A 23,215-nucleotide genomic window follows, 5' to 3' on the forward strand; every position below is an offset into this window, starting at 1 on the left:
TTTTTTTTGAGGGAAAGAAGATCTTTCATTATGTTTGCAATAAAAGGTGATCAAAAATCCTTGGAAGTCTAAATTTTTAATAATGTTATTTGTCATCTCATTATATTCTTGATAGTCTGACTTAAGAAAAGAATAAAAAAAATACTAATGTTTATCAGAGTCTTAAGATTCTTGCCCTTTGATTCTACACAAGTGTAACACAAGTGTGTGGGCAAGTTTAAAATATGCAAGCTAAGCCCCTAACTGTGTTATCATATCCACTTAAAAGAATCACCTCTGCAACACATAAAAACAGGCATATTTATTTTTGCACAGTGACATTTTCAAGATTCAAATTTATTAGAAACAATTTGTGTCAAACAAAATCAAGTTAAGAGTTTAACATTGTGCTCTATTGTCTTCACTTGCATTCTATACATACATGTCCAAGATGTTAACAGAACCATGGTAAAAGCAAAACATTCAGTAAACTGCTCTGCAAATATTGCAAAACTTAGGACAGCTTAATCGAATGTATTTACAACCATATTTATACATTTTCCTAATGTATTTATTGTCTTACTTTCCAAAACATTGTACACTTATTTTGCTCTGAAGTCCCTTTCCATACTAAGTAAACTCATATGTCAGCATCCCAAGGTATTTCTTCAATACTGATTTTGTTTTTTACTAAACTTCAAAACTTCTGACTGGACCCATTTGATGCAAAAGTCCTATAATACATCTGCAAACAGTTGCATGCTCATATGACAGCACTGGAAATTTTATATTTATGACATGCTGATAACCACATCATTCCTGCTTTAACAATGTCCCTCCTGCATTAAAGACTCAGCCCTCATTTTCCAGTCTCTTTCTCAAAGCAAGCAGCCAAAATCTGATACAAGCTCTTTTGGTATGTAAGATGAAGGCAGAAGCATTTTAGCTAAAGAACAAGTCATCCATTAGCATAAGATTACTGACACTGTGGGTTGACTAGACCATTCTAGAAAAATGATTTTTTTTTTCCCCAGTTAATGAAGGCATTCAATCCGTGCATAACAGTTACTTCTGTCCTATTTTGGTTAAAGCTCTTCCTCTGTATAATTCTAATTTTTCAAGTAATCATAATTAATGACAATATAAATTATTGAATGTACAATGAAATTAAAAAGTACATAGAACTTATCTGCTTACTTTTTTGGTTGCCTTTTTTGTTGTTGTTTTTTGGGTTTTTGGAGGGTTTTGTTGCTTTTTTTGGAGGCAAGAGGGGAAAGATAACAGTCAAGCAAGTAAAGTTTATTGAAAATCTTGTTTTCATTTTCTTTATATATTTTTAAATAACTCTGAGTCAGTTCCCTAAAGTCAACTACACATAACCAAAGATATGTTAAGTACCTATCACAGAAAATGCATTTTTAAAACCTTATGTGTTTGGTAATCGCATTCCAGCAGAATCCTGACATGTATTTTTCTGCAAGGATCCAGACACATAAACATGTGTTGCATAAAAATGTCTTATGTAAAATATAGCCACAATTTAGAAAAACGGAATAAAAAAATAAACATCTGATTTTAAAGAGCAAAGAAAATGGTCTGTGATTTTGGAAGGTGCTAAATATCCACAATTTATGATGAAACCAACAATTAATCCAGTGCTTTTGCACTTTGAGCAGAACTGCACAAAGACCGTGAACTTTCATAAAAACAACAAAGAAATTCACCTAGCTGTACAATGGATATTATTTCAATAGTTGCATTTGGTCACAAAAAGTATATATCCTTTAATTGTCTATATATAGATCTGGCCAAGAATATGTAGTATGGTGTAAGCTACTTGTGAGATAAATGATAATGTGGATAAATCTGTAAGAAAGTCAAACAGATTTACAACTTCAGACAGATCACACTATTGGCATTTTTCTACTCTTCATTATTGGTATTTCTACTAATTTAGGTGCCTAAATCTGGGTTATTCTCATTGGTTCCTTTATGAATCAAAGAGGAAAACAATGCATTTCAAGCAGGTGATTCTTATGTATGCCTACATTTGGATGAGGTGACCCATCTGGTGGGAGGAAACTGCTTTTCTCCAGTTTTTCTCTTCCTACGCAAGGGCCTGGAATAAAGATGCCCATTGATTACAGCAATCCTAAGTTTTTAAATAATCCTATTTCATGTTCTGAAGGTTTAAGTTCATATAGACATATGAACTTAGATATATCATATATAGATATGTTTTGCAGGTTATTGTATTAAATTGCTTCCTTATCCCTGAAATCTAGGATATCTAAAATCTAGGTAACCAGGGGCTGCAGCTACAATTTTCTGAATACTTTTTCTCCCTCTAGGTTAACAGAGAGCCATCTTTTGCTTATTTTTTCATGTCATTTGAAAGCTCCAAATTATCCACTCTCTCAATATCATGAGTGTTTGATTTCAGAACAGAGAAATTGATTTTTGTTCAATGCATATTTGAGTCTTGCAGTTCTATTCTAAATTAAATTCCTGTCATAGTTATTGGAAATAAATAGTTGTGGGACCAGTTCCTTCTAGGCATCTATCAAAGGTAGAGATTCATCTTATCCAGCTTAAGTATTTCTGTCTGAACTAGTCATTTTAGGCACTTTTGCAGTCAATGGAGAGAAACACATTTTTAAAATGTGATTTATTTCACCATATTAATGAGATGAATCATGTCCTGGAAATAGTGATTTTGCTACTCTGGGTATAAGAAAATCCTTTGGATGTATAATTCTGATGTGGATATTTACACAGTAGATATCCATATTTGAGAATACTCTTTATTATGAAATGGATATTTATTCATTCAGCCTGCTATAGCAAGTCTTCTTTCTCTTTTACCTTTCATATGGAACAAATGACCATTTAAAATTAATTGATATCCTGGAAAATATACAGATGTAGAAACAAGAAAAAACAAACTCAAAACCTAAGCCATATAGTATTGGTTTTCACACTATGTCTGCATGTGAGATTTTCCACAATGTGACTGAAATGTGCCACTCAAACCTTTACAGAATTTCTCTCAGAAACATTTTACTGCTAAATAGAAAAGCAAACCCAAAAAGCCTACATTAGGTGATAGAAACTAATGTTGGTGAGTAAGGGTGATTTATTCCTGACTTGCTTACAGAACAAATTTTTGACTGAAGTGATACACAGAAGCTGATTTTTCTTATAAAGTGGATCTCTCCAAGTTAGCATTTCCCATACTTGCCAGCATTAATGAGTATTAATGGATTGAGCTGTCACACCTATGTTCATTCTTTGTATCATTCATTGGACTATCAAGGTTAATATTTTCAATCTTAAGCAACCTGAAGTAAAATATTTTGAAATTCAGCCTTTCCCTTCACACAGGTGGGTTGTAAGATAGTGGCACTGCATATGCATGTATACATACATATATATATATATATATATGGGATCATGGATTCTATTTGCCCACAAAAAGGTGTCTAATATCATCTGGAATACTTAACAGCCCATTCAAACTTCTGTTACCACTACATAACTTCATCTGTGTCATACCTTCAGCCCAGTGTGAATGACTTAGATAGTTTTGGGCATCTCACATGATATCAGACACTTATGTGGGGTGGCTAAACTGAATGCTCATCTATTTAATTGAAACATCTCACCTTTGGAACACCATTTCTTCCTGGAGGCCATTAAAGGCAGTCCTCTTCAGTGACTTTTGTTGGGGACATTAGAAATAGTTCACTAAAGATGTCACCAGACTTAACACACAACCTAGGCCACTTAAGAGAAGAAGACTGAACATTAATCTGATTCACAGACGTAATTCTGAGGAGTGCTAGACTTCTGCAAGAGAGGATTTATTACCATCCTTATTTTAATTTTAGTGCATTTTTTAAGCATCATGTCATCATGGGAAATCTGGAAAAATATAGGGTGATATAAGTGTAAGTTGCTTATACCTCAGCTTTGACTACTTTTGCAACTCTTAGGTGATGAATTTGGCAGCTCCATAGATTGTCCAAGGTGAAGGTGTGAATAGCCAGTGACTCAAGGTTGTATTGTTCCCTGTCACTACAATTCTTATCTGTGCTAGTAATTTTCTTTATCGTTTCGTGTCCAACAGCTGTAGTCCTACACTTGGAAATCAAACCTTTGCTGATTTAACAATTTTCAGTGGTTTTTCTGTGCCAAAGTGTAGCCAATCCCCATGAACTATGAAGCAGAACTATAATGAGGAAATTTGCAATGAAATGCAAGGTTATGCCAATTCGAGCAGCTTTACACTGGAGTTAGAACAAGGCTGAAGAATAATTATTCTGTTGAATATTTTATGCATTCTCATTTAAGTTAGAACAGATATACTACATGGATGATCTGTTTTTAAAGAAATATATCTGTAGTTACTTTTACATATTGAGATTCTGAGCTGGCAGTAAGCCTGCATTACCTAGTCTGTGTACATTTCCTTGGTACAGTAAACGCAAAAAATCCAAGAACTTTATATTTCAAGAATTTAAATTATGCAATCTATTATTGTTATTTGATAACAGTTACAAGAGCTTTTTTAAAGCTTTTGTGGAAATGCCTTCTCTATTTATTCCTCATGAAATAAGTAATACAAAGTCATAGATAACAGGTCACCTTCAGATACCTTTAGATCTTTTTATTGCCTTATTTGTGACTTTGATAACAATGCAAAACTTTTCTATAAAATTGGATCACATAATGTCAATACTAAAGAGCTCCACTAAAGAATAGCTATTAATTGACATTTTTCTATGTAGATATTTCTTAATATGGATTATATATCTAGCATCCATCACTGTCAATAATAAAAAACTGTAAGTATAAAAAATACCTAAAAGGAATAGTCCAAAACTGCAAGGTAATCAACAGTTCCAGAAGCAGTAGAGGATCACAATGTTAGTATTTATTTTTTGAAATGGATTTTTTAACACTACACTATTTGTAAAAACACATCAAAAGTGTAATAAAAATTTTAGCTATTTTTCTTGATTTTTTTCTATTGAGTTCAAGTTGAATTATTCCATATTTATACAGCCTCAAAGAGTGTCTAGAAAAGTATACTCTTGAAGTTTAGCCAGCTAGCATTTTGAGATAAATTAAATCAGAAAGATTAATTAATTTGAAAAACAGAGACATAATGTGCTGCAGTATTTTTTTTTATTTTGTTGACTTAAATAACCAATTAAAGCCCTGAAAAAAGTAAGTTCTTTCATAATTTCTTTAATAATTCTATTAATAAATATTAATGGCACTGTTACAGCCATAACAATTTCCTCTTCTGGGAAACCTGCTTATTTTGTCTTTTAGGTATTGCTTCCAAAAGCACCTCAAGAAGCAAATTTGGCCAATTTGGATGGGGTCCTGAGCAACCTGGTCTAGTGGAGGGTGTCCCTGCTCATAGCAGTGGGGTTGGAACCAGATGATCTTGATTCTGTGATTCATTCTATGACTCTATGATTTCTTTGCAACAATCTGAGAATGATTGCTTTCTGAAAGTATTGCTTTTTCTAATTTGTTATAAAAATCTGTATGGACTCATCCAATTAAAAATAACCTTTCCAGCATTCACTTCCTTGGCCTTCTTTCTATCTCAAAACCAGTGGCAGCAAAAAGAAAATTATTAAAATTTCTAATAAACCATGAATAAATAAAAAAGGCATTTTTGACACATAAAACAGAGAAATGTAAGACTTCTCAGTAGTCCCAGAGGGTCTTAATTTTAATTACTTCAGACGACTGTAATTTTAATTATTTTTACTTGTGTTTGATTAGTTCAAAAGATGTTCATGTATAAAGATAGACAACAATAAGAAAAAATGGATCTAATTCCATGTATAAATCCAGGCTGATGTGAAACATAGACATTCTAGTAAAACTGGTTGATGTTCTTGAACAAAAATTGGAAAGACAGAGAAAAAGTTAACATTTTAGAGCATAGAATATTACAGTAGAATACTAATAGAATATTAAATTAGACTATTAAACCAGAACATTAAACTAGTAACCTTAAAAGCAGCCTTTTGCAGAATTTAGTCATTGATTTCACTAAAATTAATGTTTGTTGCAGCTCTTATTTCACTGTGATTTTCATACTTGGAAATCAAAGACGTTATGTGAGACAAAAGACACCATGGTAGATCAACAAGATCACCTGTTTTTTGAAAAGACATCAGATTTTCCTGTAAACCTAATATTGTTTAGCACAATTCAGTGTATCAGAAGAGATTTTAACTCATACATAAAAAATGGGTCTTAATGAATCACAGAAATCAAGACTGCAATGATATACTATTTGGATTTAAATACATTCCCTTTGAAAACAAAGGTAAAACTATTATTATTTTTTTAATAAGAGCAAACATAATGATGAGAAAAAAATGAATTAAAAATTCTTCATTAATTCTCTTTAGAAGAGACTTGTAGCAGTTGTATACAAAGAATATGAAAGCCAATTTTGGCTCTTACTGTGGCTAGATTTTACATAATCAAAATAAAACAAATAGTAATTTTATTCTTTCAAATAAGAGAAGTAAAATAGACTGAAAAATTTCTTATGAGAATAATTTTGGTAAAATAGAGGCAAATTGAAAAAGTGGAAAAGAAAATTGAGAATCAAAAATAAAATTGAGGATAAATGGAGGAAGATAATGATCAAGGCACAGAAAATAAATCTGCCACAGAATGAAATTAACAGAAATAATCTGATTTTGAAGATCAGTATATAGGTAGATCAATCATATTTCTGTTGTGTATGAATATAATGAAATCAAAAGAAAGTTCTGGGAATAGAATTCAAATTCAATATCTAAGTTCATTAGGTATCTCTGTAGGAGAACTGAATGCCAATGCCTATATTTAATTACAATTAATTCTAGAATCTTCTTCATTTGGTCTCCAAAACTTGTGTTTACATGAAGCAAAATCTTTAGAGAGGTAACATCTTTTATTCAACAACTTCTTGTAGTTGGAGAAAAATTTACATGCTTGTCTGTGAAAGACTAATTGCAATTCAAAAAGCAACTGGCTGTGGAAAATGAATATTGATGTGTTTTCAGCTGATTCCAAATTAGGACAGAGAAATATTTAAAATCTTCAAATCTGTATACTTAGGCTTCAGAATTGTAATTCAGCTTATGTCAGTAAACAAAGATCTACATGAATACTGATGCTGTTAGACACATCTTCAAATCAGATGTCCCAAGATAGAAGCTCTATGTATTTTTTCATCTCAGATGATTGCAAAGGTTTCCACTAAGAAAACTCATTTTAGTGGAACCAGAATTCCTTCTCAAAATTGATAGTGACAGAGGATTGTGAGGTTTTGCTTTTTGGCCATAAAATGTCTCCTATAGGATCAGCAGGGCTTTAGAAAGTATATTTGGTGTCCTGTTCCCAGAAACTGTGAGCCCCTGAATAGCAGAATTTCATATTCCTGTAGTGGCCTTAGCTTCAAAGTGATTCAGCTGAGCAGACAGAAAGCATCAGCATCAAATCTAATGCCAAAACAAAAGCTCAAAGTTATCATTACTGGCAGAAATTATCAACCCTAAAGGGAAGCACAGATGACACTAGTATATTTACCATATGAACTTTATTAGAAAAAATGGTTTAATTTTCCTTATTCCACTTGCATTTATTTTGATTTCCTGACTTGCAGTTATTCTCAGTCATAAATAGGAAAGTCATAAATTGGCAGCTCTAATTAGGCAAAATTTTGTACGTACAAGCATCAGAAAGAAATAAAATATATGATTTTTTTCCCTCTTGAAATTCTAGAAGAGGCTATGTAGACTGTTCTGGTCACAGTTCATCTGTTAACATGATGCAGTGAAAGAAGGATATCAATTTTCCAGTTTGTCATGAGCTTCCAACATGCAGTAGATGCATTAAACAATGAGATTAGAGCCCACATGCTTAAACTGAATATAAGATTAAGAAAGAATTAGGTAACTGTTCCTTTGACTCCCATATTTGCAGCAAAGCCCAAGTGCAGCCACAGGATTGCTTTATGCATTAGTTGATTAAACACACAGGCTTCCCCCTCATAGACTCATTTATAAGATGCGTTAATACTGCCAAGGAGGTACAGTCTGAAGTTAGAAAAAAGTCTTTTAGTTTTGTTTTTCTTCCTACTCTAGAGTCACAACTCAGTTGCTATGAATATCCAGACCATTTGACCTGTTCCCTTTAGTAAAAATCAAACTGCTCATTTAAATGAGAAGGCCATAACCCATTTGAAGACAAGACCTGAACAGCAAAAAAATTATATTACTATCCACTTTTCTCTTTTAAAAAACACAGTTTAAAATTGATTAAATATACTTTCATGTTTCTGCAGTTCTCTTGCAGCCATGAAAACTGTTCTCATATGCCTTTCTGCTCTTTGTGTAGAGCCTTCCCATGATTATCCAGTTCTCCAGGATACATTCATGAGAACAGTACCTGAACTTACTACTCTACATTCACATATTTACGCCTACAATACTCTGGGTTTTTTTCCTTGTTCATGACTGTGAACAGTTTTATTTTATAGGGCATAAATACTTAATCTTTGTCACTTCCAAACTTCTTCAAGTTTGTGATCAACAGTGTATTCACTGTGTAAATCCTTGTTCTTGTCAAGTTATCATTCTCTTTGTCTCATAGAAAAATAATCATTTCACAGTCAGTAAAATCCTAAGTAGTGCTGACAAAGTCATGGTTGTTTGATGACTACAACACAGGCACCAGCTCTTCCAATATTTAAGGAAGCCATCTGCAGAAAAACAGACACAAATTAACTGAATAGGATCAAACCATGCAAAAGATCGCCAAACAGGAACAAGCCATACAAAGATTGTCAAAGTGCTGTGTCAACGTTATTGTAAAATGGTCAAAACTAATGGGAGTGTAAACTGCTAAAAATAAATAAAACCCACGCTACCCTACTATTGTAATTTAAAATTACTTACACCTCACATCTTTCATTTGAAAGTGCAAGAACAGAAAGCACAAATTAATTTTAGAGTTGTCATCAATTTTGTGAACCATTGATATGCAAGGGGTTTCTATATTCTGTAGAGACGGTGGCTGATGCTGCCACTTTAGTCCTTGAGGCAAGGTGAGAGCTACCAATACAGAAATATATGGTTCCAGTATTCCTAAAGAGGTTCAAGTACCCTTTAGAATAATTTTGGCAATTTTAAACACTATTCAAGACAAGACAAGGATTAATACCTTTAGGAGACTGAATCTTGCTGAAACTATCACAGTAGAGTCAGCTTATATGTACGTAATAGCACACTGTACTTAGTGGCACTGTATAAATCACAACATTGTTTACATGTCTCCTAACTACCTCTCCAAGCATGCTTATTAATTGTTTTTAATGTGAACTGGTGGCTTTGTGAAAAAAAAAATGTTTCCAAATTCATTTCTTATTTCCTACAGAACTTCATAAAAAGCTCTTCTCATTAATACATGTAGGTTAAAAAAGATGGGCTTCTTTAAATCACGTATGTCTATACTTAAGCTAGTCAACAGGAGTTCCCCTTTGCAATCATAAAAAGAAATAAGCTTTCTTGAGTGTAATACATCTCACCTATTTTAAATGCTTGTTTTAGGATAAGATCATGATTTCGAAGTATGCACTTGTCTGCATTAACTTTAAAGGAAACTTAGAATGGCTAATTCATATATATATATGTGTGTGTGTGTGTGTGTGTGTGCGTATATATAAAATAAACTTTATAATTACCTGTGTCCACTCATTAGTTTGAGGGTCATATGCTTCCATAGTGTTCAGGTATGACTGACCATCATAGCCACCTACTGCATATAATTTGTCACCAAGGAGGCAAACACCAACAGCATCTCGAGGCATACTCAGTGGAGCCACCATTGTCCATGTATCAGTTTTTGGGTCATACCTGAGGAAAGAAGAACGGAACTGGGTGTGTGGAGAGAAGACAAGCATCAATTCATGTTGATTTTCACTTGAATATAGTCTTTTGTTTTCCTGGGGTGGAAAAAATCCTTTAGCATCCTATCCAAAGGTATTCTTCCTAACAGCAAAAAGATACAGATCTATTTTCTTCCCAATTCAACCCTCTAGATGTTGATTAGAAACTTTTGCTCAGCTAACCTTCTAGCATATACTAAGGTATTCGTAGGATAGTGTCAGAAAAAGATCTGAGAAAGATATATGAACAATACGTGGATGGATGTATACATTTTATTTATATGTTACGTATACATTTTAAGTAGGGCATTTCTTGTAGCACACCAAAAATATTATAAATATTCTTTCTAAAATTAAATTTAATCATATTTTAATTTCTGAAATTATATTATAAAATAGTAAAAACAACCCTATGTATTCAGGGAATATGCTTAACTGCATTAGAGTCTCCTCCTGATATTTGCTCAAGTAAAGAAATTAATACTGGTTTTATGACATAATCACCACTGAATTTTTAAAACTGAGGGTACAAATCCTTTTTATAATGGTGGTAATTTAAAAATTAAATATTTACCCTAGCTATTCATTTAGATATTCCTTAATAAGGTGATATTATTTCATTTCAGAAGTCATTCCATTGTAACTGTTTTGGACATCCATAAACCAGAAATTAATTATCTTTTGACAGTTTGTTACCGAGGATGTCTGGAGTATTAGGTTACATTTGATATCTCATTTTTAGATATCAAATATTACTAAAACTGAATACTGTATCACAGTAAAATAAAATTAATTTCATCTATCCTTAAGCAAGTCTACTATGTTATAGAATCATTTGATCAGTGGAGAAAATAAGCAGTTTTAGTCTACAAATCCTTTTGTAGACATTAATTTTCTTGAAAGTGTAAGTATTTTAGTCAGTCATATTATCAATAAGCAACTTGTAGGGATACTTTTTGAAATCCCACATATTTGAAGACTGAAATATTATATATATATATTTAATACAAGCACTGAAACAGCAATGTTACAGTGTTTTGGTTGTAACAGCCTCCTGGTTCATAAATATGAGTTTTAAATTGGTCAGTAAAAGAATTGTCTGTAACCTTGTTTATATGGTCCTTGACAAGTAAACACATTTTAAGAAAAAAACCTACTCACCTCCTACCTGCTAATCCTGGCATTTGGGGGACTTCTCAGAAAATAAGATGTCAAATATCTAGATTTATGATAAATGTCTTTCCTAACTTTAGAGGAAAATATTGAAAAATATTGCTTGAATATGCGGAAGGTAAAGGAACACGTAACAAGCCAAAAAAAAAAATTTTTTAATAGATTTTTTTTCAAGATTGTTTGAATTTTTTCAACAACAGAATCACATTCCTCTAGGTGAAACAGTTTCCCATCCAGTGAAATGCACCAGTGTGCATTGTATCTTTGCCTGCCTAAAGGTAATAAATGTTTAATAGACTCCTTCATGCAGTGCTCTTAAATTACAAGGGCCAAGGTGAGAAGGCAGAAAAGCTGGAAAACAATACAATTGACATCATTGGACCTTTTTTTTTTCTTCTTCCAATAAACAGGTATGAAAGGCTAAAACAAATCCTTATAATTCAATTCTGTCAACAACATAGAACTGCACAAGAACTTGTTGATTTTGTAATTGCCAGGAAAATACCTGAGATTTCTGACATCCTTTTTGCTGCTAAAAGCAACTGTATATGTCATAATAACTAGGTATGCCCCAGGCTGAGCAGGGTTTTGATAAAAGCTTCTGAATGTGGAAAGAAATCAATTTTGAAATCAAGGTGAGATGAAGGGGAAAAAGCTATAGGTCAAATGACTATGTTTTTAGCATCTGTCAAATTTTGAGTAGCATTTGAAAAAGAAAGCTGCTTTATGAAATCTGCCAAAATATCTTGAAAATTGTATAGTTCTTATGAAGAAAATAGTTGTTTTGCCTTTAAAAGGGAATAGAAGATTGCACTTTGACAACTTATGAAGATGAGAGAAATGTAATTATTATTTTATTTCAGAATGCTTGATTCCAGAAGAAATCCTTTAAAATTGCATCAAACTTAGGAGATTAAACTGTAAAACTTAATTACTATTGAGCAGGATTTTAGCAGTAGCATTTAAAAAACACGTATCTGCTGTCACTGTATTTGCATAATCTCAAAAATAAATTTAAAAATATTATGTCTGGTTTGACAGTCTTCCAGGAGCAAATTGGTACTGGAATAAAGCACATCCTAACAGGCAGCATCAGAATGAAAAAATGACTGAAGCAGCCTCATTCCTGAAGAAGAAGAGTTAAAACACAGGCCTTTGATATTTATGGAAAGAAAAACTTTCAGAGAGATATAAAATAACTTAGACTAATATACCTCCTCATCACTTACTATTCTTTGTTTTCCTAAGATATTAAGGGGCTTTTGTTTTTTGAATATGATGCATTATTTTGGAATAAAAAACCAGACACACTAAATTGCATTCCAGCCGTCTTATAAACTAATCACTGCAAGGGCCATGAGAGTTTTTTCACCTTTCAGTGGAGTCCACCAGTTAATTCACATCCACTCTATGCAAGTTAATAGCCTACAAGTTCTTGTTTGTTAGTCCCAGCTTTTAATCTCAGAGCTGACTGTTGAAGTGCATTATCCACACATTTGCTATCAGTGGAAAAAAAATCTAGACGAGGGACACTATACATGGTCATTCTAATACCAGCACATAAACCAGCACAAGGATATGTGGTTTAGCTCATTGCTGCAGTCTCCCCTGAGAAAGACAAGTATCATGCAATATGGTTCATCTTCAACACTGGAAGAAGAGAGAATGAAAAAAGAAAGAAAAGCTCCCTTATGAGCCCCAACAAATAGAAGTAGTTGAAAAGACCTCGTACTTACTAAGACTGTCAGTAGTAGTCTTAATATAAATTTATTTAATTGAAAATTCTTGTTATTGTTCCTTATAAATAGAAGTCCACAAGGATAGGCCCTGTAAGTAGAGGCATCATGGGATTTCCCTGATTAATTGTCCCTCTGTTGGAGATGAGAAGTATTTGGCAGTCTATGATCTTTGCATACATGCAGTAGAGATGGCAATGAGTCTAAGATTGAGCAAAATCATATGGATAACATAAGGAGTTTTAACTTATAATTTTTCAATTAAATATTGAATGCCAAGCTCTACTCAGAAGAAATAACTGACATTTAATTAACCCCTTCAGAAAATAAATAAAGACATAAATCCTCCCCAGCTTATATGTTAAGATAATCAACTACTCAAACACATCTACTTTAACTTTTGCAACCTGTACACATTTGGAGTGAATATTTTCCTTATTCTATTTTATGTCATTCAGAAATAGAAAAAAAGTCAAACCTTCATGAAACATTTGAAGAATACCTTTAAATTGAATGCCATGATCACTTCATCTGTGCTGTACTGCCCTACTAGATATTCTTGAATTTGTAGAAAATCTACTTGCAAAATTCAGGGTACTGTAAATACAGTGTATAAGGCCTACGTCACCACATTTGAAGGTGGCAATTCTGTTAAAGGAAGCAGTATATTGTACTGGGAATATCCATCACCTAAGCAGTTATTTATTTCTTCTTTGCTTAGCTATGTTTTTAGAGTTAGAAAATATTTCTAAACACAATTTAATTTTGTAAATTCAGTTATAAAATCATTTCAAGGAAAAATTTTTATCACTAAAGTGGTTAGTTTGTGACACTGCAATGTATGAAATAGTGTCCTAAAACTACTTAAATGGGATGTGAAAAAAGTGGTTTTTTGTGTTTGTGGTAATATATAATAGTACTGTGAATAAAAAGCGATGACAAATAAGTTTCAAAGAAATTGTCTTTTACACACCTTTATAGAATTTTTCAAGTAAGTACTAACTAGGCATTTCTTGGGTTAAAAATATCTGTTTAATTTTACCATAACAAAGTTCAGAAAATAATGCTACCAGATATTACTTTGTATTAAAAAAAATGCATGTATAATTTGATACCTTTCCACATAGTCCAGCAGTCGAGAACAGTGATTAGAAGCCGGAGCATCGTGACCTCCAACTGCATAAAGAAAGCCATCACATGTAGCCACTCCTACACCTCCTCTTCTCTTACACATAGGAGCACACATATTCCATTTATTTGTGTGAGGATCATAATATTCCATTGAACTCAAACATGAACTTCCATCACGACCTCCAACTGAATATAACCTAAGAGAGTCCACACAAATAAAAATGTTGATAAAACAAGAGCTCAGAATTGCAGAAATAAAAGCAAGGAGTATCTGTTCTTTTATCTGACTTCAGAAAATAGAAAAAAAGAAAATATATGGTATTTTTAAACCATGTGAATCTCATATAGCGAGCAAACACAGATGTTATTACCAAATTTATTACCAAGCTCACATGCTATTTAGTGCTTTGCCCATCTGAATAGAAAGGAACATATTTCTTTCTGCTAATGGATATTTTCTTTCTTTCATTACTGCATATACATACTGCATATAGAAAAGATATTTCTTTCTGCTAATGGATATTTTCTTTCTTTCATTACTGCATATACAGTCAAGAGCACGACAAATGACATGCAGGTATGTCTCTATAGGTTTACAAATCCTGTAAGTAGGTGGTTGCCTAAGCTCATCTTCTATGAGATGGAAGTGCCAACTTATAATTGGTAATCCAGAAAAATAAGAAAAATGCAATCCATTTATTATAGTTTCTCTGTTTCTGCTGTGCATCAAAGTATTAAGAAGTACAAACAATGTGGAAAATTAGATCTGATATTCAACAAATTCCACATAAAGATCTATCAATGGGAACTCATGTTCAGAATGAATTTTACACTTACAATATAGTAGAGATCAAATATGAAATGAATTGCAGATAGGAATATCACATTATGTTTTAAACACGGATTTTTAAAAAGTACTACCTCAGTTTCAAGGCCCTTGCTTACACTGAAGGAAAGTCTTACCCACACTAATATTGTCTACTTTGCAAGAAAATTATAAGCCTCAAGCACTGTGTTTTTCTTCATCAGAATGTTTTATGAGGATTATGTTGGAAAGTCATGGACAACTTCTGAAGAGTATTTTAAACTTGAAATGATAAAAATGTGGTTTAACAAAAAAGCTGTTGTGTTTGTAAGTATCTGCAGGCAAGAAACTTGTTTCGTTCTACTCTTTATAATGGGTTCCAGGAGGAAATGGTTCTTATTGTTCTTTCCCACTAATACCATGCTGTATTCATTCCTTATATGAATCTTTTTGCAGTCTGTTGCCTTTTATACAGTGCCTGGAGATTAACTAATAGAAACACAGGCTATTTTAAAGTCCAACCACTAAGCAATTTCGGATGTGAAAGCTGTCTCTGTAAAGCAATTACTCATTTGGAAGCTTTTACTGTCCTAAGCACTCCATGAATTCAGAGCCATTTAAATGTGCATTTGCCATTACATTTCATTGGTATGGATGCTGATGAATAAGGAAGTGCTGTACAACCACTAAATATGTCACTGAAGCCTGAGAACATTTTGCTAGTGCCTGACAGACATACTTGTGCTCAGACTAAAGCACCCAGGAGAATCCATACTCCTCTATGAGAGATACTAAAGCAAATACACTTTTTTAACAACAATTTCTTTGGATCCAGACCTAATAATGTAGCTTTCTTTATGATTATCAGATATCTACAGATGGAATCAATATTAAGGCAACCAAATGTGTTAATCTGTGGATATACAGTGTCTAACTTGTTGTTACGCTCAGAGTAGTGATCTGAGCCTAAAAAACAGCACTAAAAATATTTAAACATCTGACCAAAACCATTTACATTAATATAAATGTAAATATAAGCATTTACATGTAGGTGTCTGCAAGATGTTTACCTTTATTTTCAAAGATGTTACTTGGTTAAGCTACCCACAGACAGTGATAAAACATTTTTTGTGACATTTAAGGTATGTTGACATTCCTTCCAGGCTGAGAGATATGGAAAATAGTACACAGTAGAAAAATTCATGACTGCTGGCACCCTGAAGCAATTTAAATGGCAGTAGACAATTACATGTCAGTAAGTGAATTGATCTCCAAAAATATAAACCATGATTAACACTTCTGAGATTTTCAAATATATTTCTAAGTAGATATTTGGACACACAAACACTGAACACTGTTTAAAAAAATAAAAAGAACCAACACTTCTGCAGACTTCAGTGCAAATAATTTTGTGTACCCCTAAGCAAAATACCCACTGCTTTGATATTTCTTCTGGCATGAAAAGTTCTTATTTATTCCATTGTCTTTCAACTGAAATAAATCTATTTATTTAAGCTGATATTTGCACACTGAAAGTGGAACATACTTTCTCATTCCTCTATTCCAATTAAGACAGCTAATAAAATATAGCTGAAGGCACTCAAGTTGCTGGTAAAAAGATAGCAAATGCTGTTCATAAGCAGCTGATAAAACTTTCAGCCAGTGATTGGGACCACCTAGTCTTTTGCTAAAATATGCTCTGCTATTCAGAACAAAATTCATTTTCAAAATCATATTTTAGAATTAACATTTTAGAGTTTGATTGTGTTTCTATCTCTGCAAGGAGTCATTAATAATTTTTTTTTTAAATGTCACAAAGGTGAAATAAAAATAATTCAGATAAATAAAAGTTGAAAATCAAGTAATTGTTTTAAAGCTCTGACTGTGGTTGAGCTCGAACACCTCAGTCAGGAATTGCTTCCAGTCTTCAGCCAAATTTCCAAATCCATGTTCACAAAGGCCCCAAATGACTGGAGAACAACTCTGGAACAAGCACTGAATATTCGGGATACTGTACAGCTATCTGAAACTTTTGAAATTCTTATAACCAAATTTATTTAGTAATCTTACTTCCTTCTTAGTGCTTAGGGTCCTATTTTATTAGAGGACTTCAAATTAATCAATTTTTTCAGCTTTGTCTAGCTTGGCAACAATTTGTAATAAAATTTCTACAGGGAAAAGTACAATGTATTTCTCTGAATTAGCTGAATTACTCTTCACCGTGTATCCCATCAAAACTAGAATTATTGTAAAAATAATAACTATATATCTCTGCTTGGAGAGAGAGATCAACAAGGAAAAGAAAGCATCCAGTACTGAGCGCTTTTATCTCCACAGTGAAAGTTCTGCCTGTGGAGCTATTATAGAATTCTATTCCTAAATGTCCTACATTGCAGCTGATTCAGACGCACAGATACGAAATTAGACCAAGCTCAGCCTCTTCTGTCTTTTCAGGGTTTTGTCACTTCTTGTACTAAGATGGAGAGAGATTCTTGTACATTCATATATATACACCTGTATGTGAAATTGGCTAGAAAAATGAAGTAGAGGTTTCGAAGTAGGAAGCATGAAGAGAAGTCACGACCAGCTGGATCAAAAGCATTTATCTCAGTTCTGTCATTACAAACCTTTGATAACTACTCTGAAAAGCCAGTTTTAAATTAAGTTTGACAAGCCAACCTCAAAAGACCAGACTGCCTTTGATGTGAGGCGGTATAGCTTGTGAAAACAGTTGAATCATGCCCTTGCTGCATTTCTTAATGAGGTTTTCCCTTTCAAAATTCTTTCACTATGAATATCAAAGACCTCATCCAGTCTTTTGCTTAGGTTCTTTTTCACCCTTTTCTGGCCTTTCAGTGTGCCTGAAAGAGCAGCAGAAAATTACTCTGGTACAAAAGATATCTGGTTGGTAGGAGTGATGGGACAGTAATAATTTTCATCAGTGCTGGACTACTGTATTGCTGAATCAGTCCATACCTGACCTAAGAGTCAGACTGTAGGAGAGGAGAGATATTACCCATGCTGCCTTGATTAAGCCAGTGTAGTTCACTGGCAAAAGTTCAAAATACAATAATTTTGTGAATGGAAAGCATTAATGAAGTCTTATTTCTGCGTGTGAATTTGGAAGGGCATTTTATGTATTTGTAATGCAGTAGGGAAATAAATTAAAAATAGAATTTGACCAAAAAGATGGAAAAAAATAAAGTCATAGAGTAAGTGCCTAGAATTAAATGAATAGTAATTACTGATAAGTTAGATGGGAGTCCTCAGACCTTGATCCAGTAGCTGGTGTTTCTCCTCATGGCAGGGGAGTTGGAACTATATGATCTTTGAGGTCCCTTCCAACCCAAGACCTGCTATGATTCTGTGACAAAATATTGAGAGAAAAGCACCTTTTGCATGGATAATATCATTATGACAAAGCTTGACTTCCTACACTAGAAATTTTAGTTTCCTAATAGAAAGAACTTGTTTCAAGCAATTTAAATTGTAATCAGAATTATGTGGGCTACATTCTCTATTCAAGACCATTGACTGAATGCAGATTCAACCAGTTAAAAAAACATTGTTGACTTTATCAGGCTTTAAGGCAGGTAAGGCAAAATTACCAATTACCTTTGTAAATTAATGATTTACTACAGCATGTGCATGAGACCCTTTATTTGCTCTATTGTTTATTTTAAAACACACAGTGAACATGTCATTAAATAAAATTTTTAGTGAATCTATAGAATTACTTTGTGCTAGACTGAGATAATGTGTTTATGATATTAATTTTCTTTGTGAGTTTAATAATTTTAGACCATACTGTTGTTCCATTTTTTGTCTCAGTATCCATTTATTCCATGATTTTGACTAAAATATTTTAAAATATCTACACCTTTTTGTAGTTTCCACAGTTAAGGAAGAATAATTTCAATATGTGTCTCATTTTCACTATAGTTGGATGCAGAATAATTGTTTTTTCTGAAAAAAAAGAGTTTCATTAAAACCATAAGTTAGTAAAAAACATATTTATAAAACAGCCACATCATAAAAGCTGTTATAAAAGAACACAAAATAACTTCTCGGGATTCAAATTAAGTTTTAAAACTATTTATAGGTCGAAGTTCATTTAGAGTAAAACAGAATTTTTTTGTTGAAACATTTGTCTCTGTTCTTACTAAGGCTGATAACTTGTGTGGTAGTCTTTGAAGTGTTTGTTATTCTTCCCATTGCAAAAGAGTTTCACAAAATTTGTTAATAGCTAATAACCTCCTAAGACAAATTTGAGATACTGTCTGATTAGGTAGATGATGTAGAGTCTGTTATGAAAGCAGACATATGACTGCATGAATTTTTTGACCAAAAAAAAATACTGCTATATTTTATCATCATGCAAAATATCTACGTCATACTTAATATATTGATTTAAAACTATTTATTTGTGGTTAGTGAGAATATTGTGGGCAGAAAGCATACAGTTTGAAACATCTTTTTTTCCTTACCTGACAGTAACTATATATGCCTATTAAGGTATTTTTCTTAGTTCAAATGGATTAATAAAAGACAAGTGAATCATCAATAAAGCATAAGAGCAAAGAAAACCTCAAGCCACAAAAGCCATGAGAAAAAAATGGCACTGATGGGAAATGATGGGTTTTGGTCATATTTCTTGTCTTGTTAGTTTGGCATGAAATTTTGAATTGTTACTTCAGCCTTAAAAAACACAATTAAAGCCTATTAATGCTTCCTTTATTTAATAATATTGAGCAGTACCCTAGTCTTTGCTGAAGTATTAAAAAGCATCCGTGCATTGCAATTATATGGATGACTTGCAAAAAAGTCTTAGATCATTTAGCCTGTGACCTTTAAAATGAACAAACTTTTCTCAGTTCAACAAATTCAACCAATAATGTAAGATGTAGCTGAAGTTGGTCTGCCAAGTCAAAAGAAATTTAATCCCAATATTAGTTATTAAGAAGTTAATCAAGTTTCAAATTGGAAAAATAGAAAGCTACGAGTGGAGATAGCTTGTTATTCTATTCTGCTGTGTATAGTAGATATTTGGTAGCTGCTGTAGGGGCTGTTGCTCATAAAGATATTTAATTGAGTATTAGACTAATGTTTAGCTTTCTTTAATTTCAGTCAGATGTACATCTTTAAATATTCTTCCAGATTTACAGATATGTGAAAATAAGGAAGCATTTGTATACACAGGATAATGCACACATGAATGCATATGTGTTTACATGTGTGTGTGTGTGTGTAACTTAAGTTAATGCCTACATTTGGGCAGGGGACGATCTCTAGGCTTCTCCCACTGCACTGAACAAGGGCTTCTTTCCTGTCCCAGCATACAGGCACCAAGTACTATTTGAGACAGGCTTGGATTCTCATACTTCATATCCCACTAAAGATAAAAATGAAAAGCCAAACTTTAACTATAATAATTAATATAGGATATTAATACTTTTTGCAGTCTTGAGCACAAGAGAGAAAACAGTGATTGCTGAATGCTTTTTTAAATGTCTTTGCTTAATTGTGGAAGCTGCACAATTAAAAAATAGGGTGTGAATTTTTCTAAGCACTATCCACAGTCCCTCCCACTGTCTGGATTGGTGCATATGTTACATCTAAAAGCATAAATTAGATGGAGTGACACTACTGCCTTTTTCTGCCAGGTATTAGGACTGAGTAAGTTTACTCTCTATGTCTGTTTGGTCGGAAGTACCCACACATGTCCAAGTTAATGCATACCATACTAGAACATATGCATTATCTATGTAGAATTTGTTGTTCATTACAAAGCTTACAGGAAAAAAAAAAAGAATATAATAAACAGACAAAATGTTTCTTATTACAAAACCTGCATGAAAGACCTTATCACAAATTACAGTCAACAGCCAGCTAGTCCAAAAACTTTGTTTTATGGATGATGAATGAAGAGAAGGGCATAGTGGGGGCATACACACTACAAGATGTACATGTGCAGTAAACTTTCAAAATAGAAATGTGGTCCAAGCATCTGGGACCCTGGCCATAGAATAGCCAGAGAAAATAGGCTCACCCTGCAGATCAGCAGTGTGATCTGCATATAGCAGATCATGCACATAGCATGTGCTGTGTCTCCTGCCAATCACTTAGTTTCTAAAGAGGAAGGATGCATATGCATCTGCCTTGGACGGAAGGAAAAATAGTGGGTTTACTGTAAAGTTTCATGATTTTTCATTGTTTTCTTCTAAGAGTCACATCTACTTATCTAGCTTGTATCTTTTTAAGGCTAGCCTAGCCCCACAGAAAAAAAGTAAACCTGTGCGGAGTCTCTTATTTTACAGTCTGGATGTAAAATAGCAAGTTAAATCTTGCTTGTAAAAGAGAGGATATGATGCACTTTGAATTAAATTGTACATTCACTGAGCTGCATGAGACCTCCACATAGGAAACATGAATTTGTGCGCAAAAGTACAAAAGATCAGACCAGGGCACTGAATTAGTAATAAGCCTTAAAGATTCTGCCAAGAGAAAATGCCACAGATAGTTTATTATAAGATGCATGAAAGCCAAAGGGGCAGAACTCCTGGAGGAGGTTGTAGTCAGCCACACAATCAAGTTTTGTAGGTGGTTATATGAATGTAATACATTGCTAATTCTCTCAAGCCAAACACTAAACTACTATTAAGGACTTTGTGGAATTATTAACCTTTGTCTCTCCAAGGTCAGTCCAAAGCAATTATATTCCTGGTGAGTGACTAACTACAAGATGATTTTGAGAACCTTTTTTGTGCTCACAGTAATTTGGTTTGAATTTTTCCGTTTTTCTTAAAAATGAAGGTTCGTCAGGCTAAACTTTCTGATAGTAACTTTGTAATAGTGCATAATAATCGTAAGGGATATTTTAAACTAAAGCAACTGCTGTTTACAGCAGGCACAATATTGATCTAAATAACACAAGTTTCTTTCCAGTTTTTCTCATTAAATGATCTGAAAACAAAACATTCCACTGCACATATGCAACATCTCTATTGGCCTGCTTTCTGTGTTTCCCATTCAAAATGAAACAGAGAATAGCTAGGAAAGCACTGCCAAAACAATAATCCAATTTATGAAAATCCATTAATAAATGAATCCAATTATTGCACAAGAGGTGGAACTGAAGGAATGTAACTAAATAGATAAATAATTATTAAAAAAAAAAAATCCTAAAGCTACATAGTTATTAAAGTCTCTCTACGTAACTAGTAAAATTGAAAATGTAACAAATGAATTTGCATGACTGTGAAGGGAAGAATAATAAATATGTATATGCAAATGAATTTTAAAGTAATCATTAGTATGTTCTATTTATACCAGTGCTTAAGCAGAATTAATTGAATGTGGAATCTGATCTAAATTCTATCTGCTATAGTTAAGTAATGGGCAAAATTTGACATTACCAATTGATAATAAATAATTACTTAAAGGACACAACCAGAAAATCAGGGTTTTTTTTTTATGTTGGACTGTCTTTCAACAAAAATATGGAAAAATATCAGTGTCTAAGGCAAACAGGAAAAAGGAAGGAAACATAATTGATGGAGACAGATGAGGCTTGCCAGACAACTCCAGTTTTAAAGATGTTGTATTGGATTAAGAGGATCTATGCTTAGGTTCCTGTAAAAGAAAATATCTCTGGGTCAGCTTATGCATCTTGCCTGTAGTATTGGCATTGCATTTTCCTGCTTAAGATAATCACCAGCCAGAGGCACAGCAGCCTATGGAGGACACCACCTTGGCGTAGGAGGTTATCTCCCACAGGGCTGCAGCCCATAGACAGCCCATGATGGAGGAAGGGAAATGTGTGAGGAAGAAGGAGTGACAGACAGAAGCAATTATGGTCTGACCACAACCCCCATTCCCCATCCCTGTGCACCATTCGGGGTGAGGCTATAAGATTTTACAAGACATATATTGAGCTGGGGAAAGGGGGGAAGAAAGGTGGTATTTTAAAATTTGGGATTGCTTCTCACTAGACAGGATCTATTTTTATTACTAATAAATTGCATTAATTTGCCTCAAGTCAAGTCTATTTCCCTGTGACAGCAATTGGTAAGTGATCAGATAGATATTGATGGGGAATAATATTCTCTTGAAGCATTTCTCCTTGCTCTTTTACTTTCCTTCAGAGATAATGAATACTTATAAAACTTTTTTTTGCACAAATAAAAGTAAAATATTATTTAAAAGAATTCTTACACAGTTATATTTTTAAAAGTTAAGATTCAACAATTCCTTGCTTTTTGTCATCTATCATATACCAACAATAGTGTGTGGTATTTAATAAAAACAACAGCAGCAGGGGGAAATATCAAGTTCACTATAGCACATATTTGAGGATATGGCAATCAATAAAGGTCAGGACTCCCTTCTTCTTAACTCCACAAGATGTTACCATGAGAT

The 23,215-nt window shown here is 33.2% G+C and overlaps 1 protein-coding gene across 2 annotated transcripts in view; it reads right to left on the minus strand.

Annotated features, from left to right (window-relative positions):
- Positions 1-286: 286 nt before the first annotated feature.
- Positions 287-23,215, minus strand: part of KLHL1 (kelch like family member 1) — a 197,312-nt gene continuing 174,383 nt past the window's right edge. For both annotated transcript variants that reach the window (XM_048295548.1, XM_048295547.1), the window contains exons 9-11: positions 13,977-14,189; positions 9,749-9,920; positions 287-8,767 (exon numbers count right to left, since the gene is read on the minus strand). In XM_048295548.1, the coding sequence (XP_048151505.1) occupies positions 8,708-8,767; positions 9,749-9,920; positions 13,977-14,189 (445 nt within the window). In that variant the 3' untranslated portion in view covers positions 287-8,707. The remainder of the gene's footprint in view (positions 8,768-9,748; positions 9,921-13,976; positions 14,190-23,215) is intronic.

This window comes from Corvus hawaiiensis, chromosome 2, assembly GCF_020740725.1.
Source record: "Corvus hawaiiensis isolate bCorHaw1 chromosome 2, bCorHaw1.pri.cur, whole genome shotgun sequence".
NCBI classification, from domain to species: Eukaryota; Metazoa; Chordata; class Aves; order Passeriformes; family Corvidae; genus Corvus; species Corvus hawaiiensis.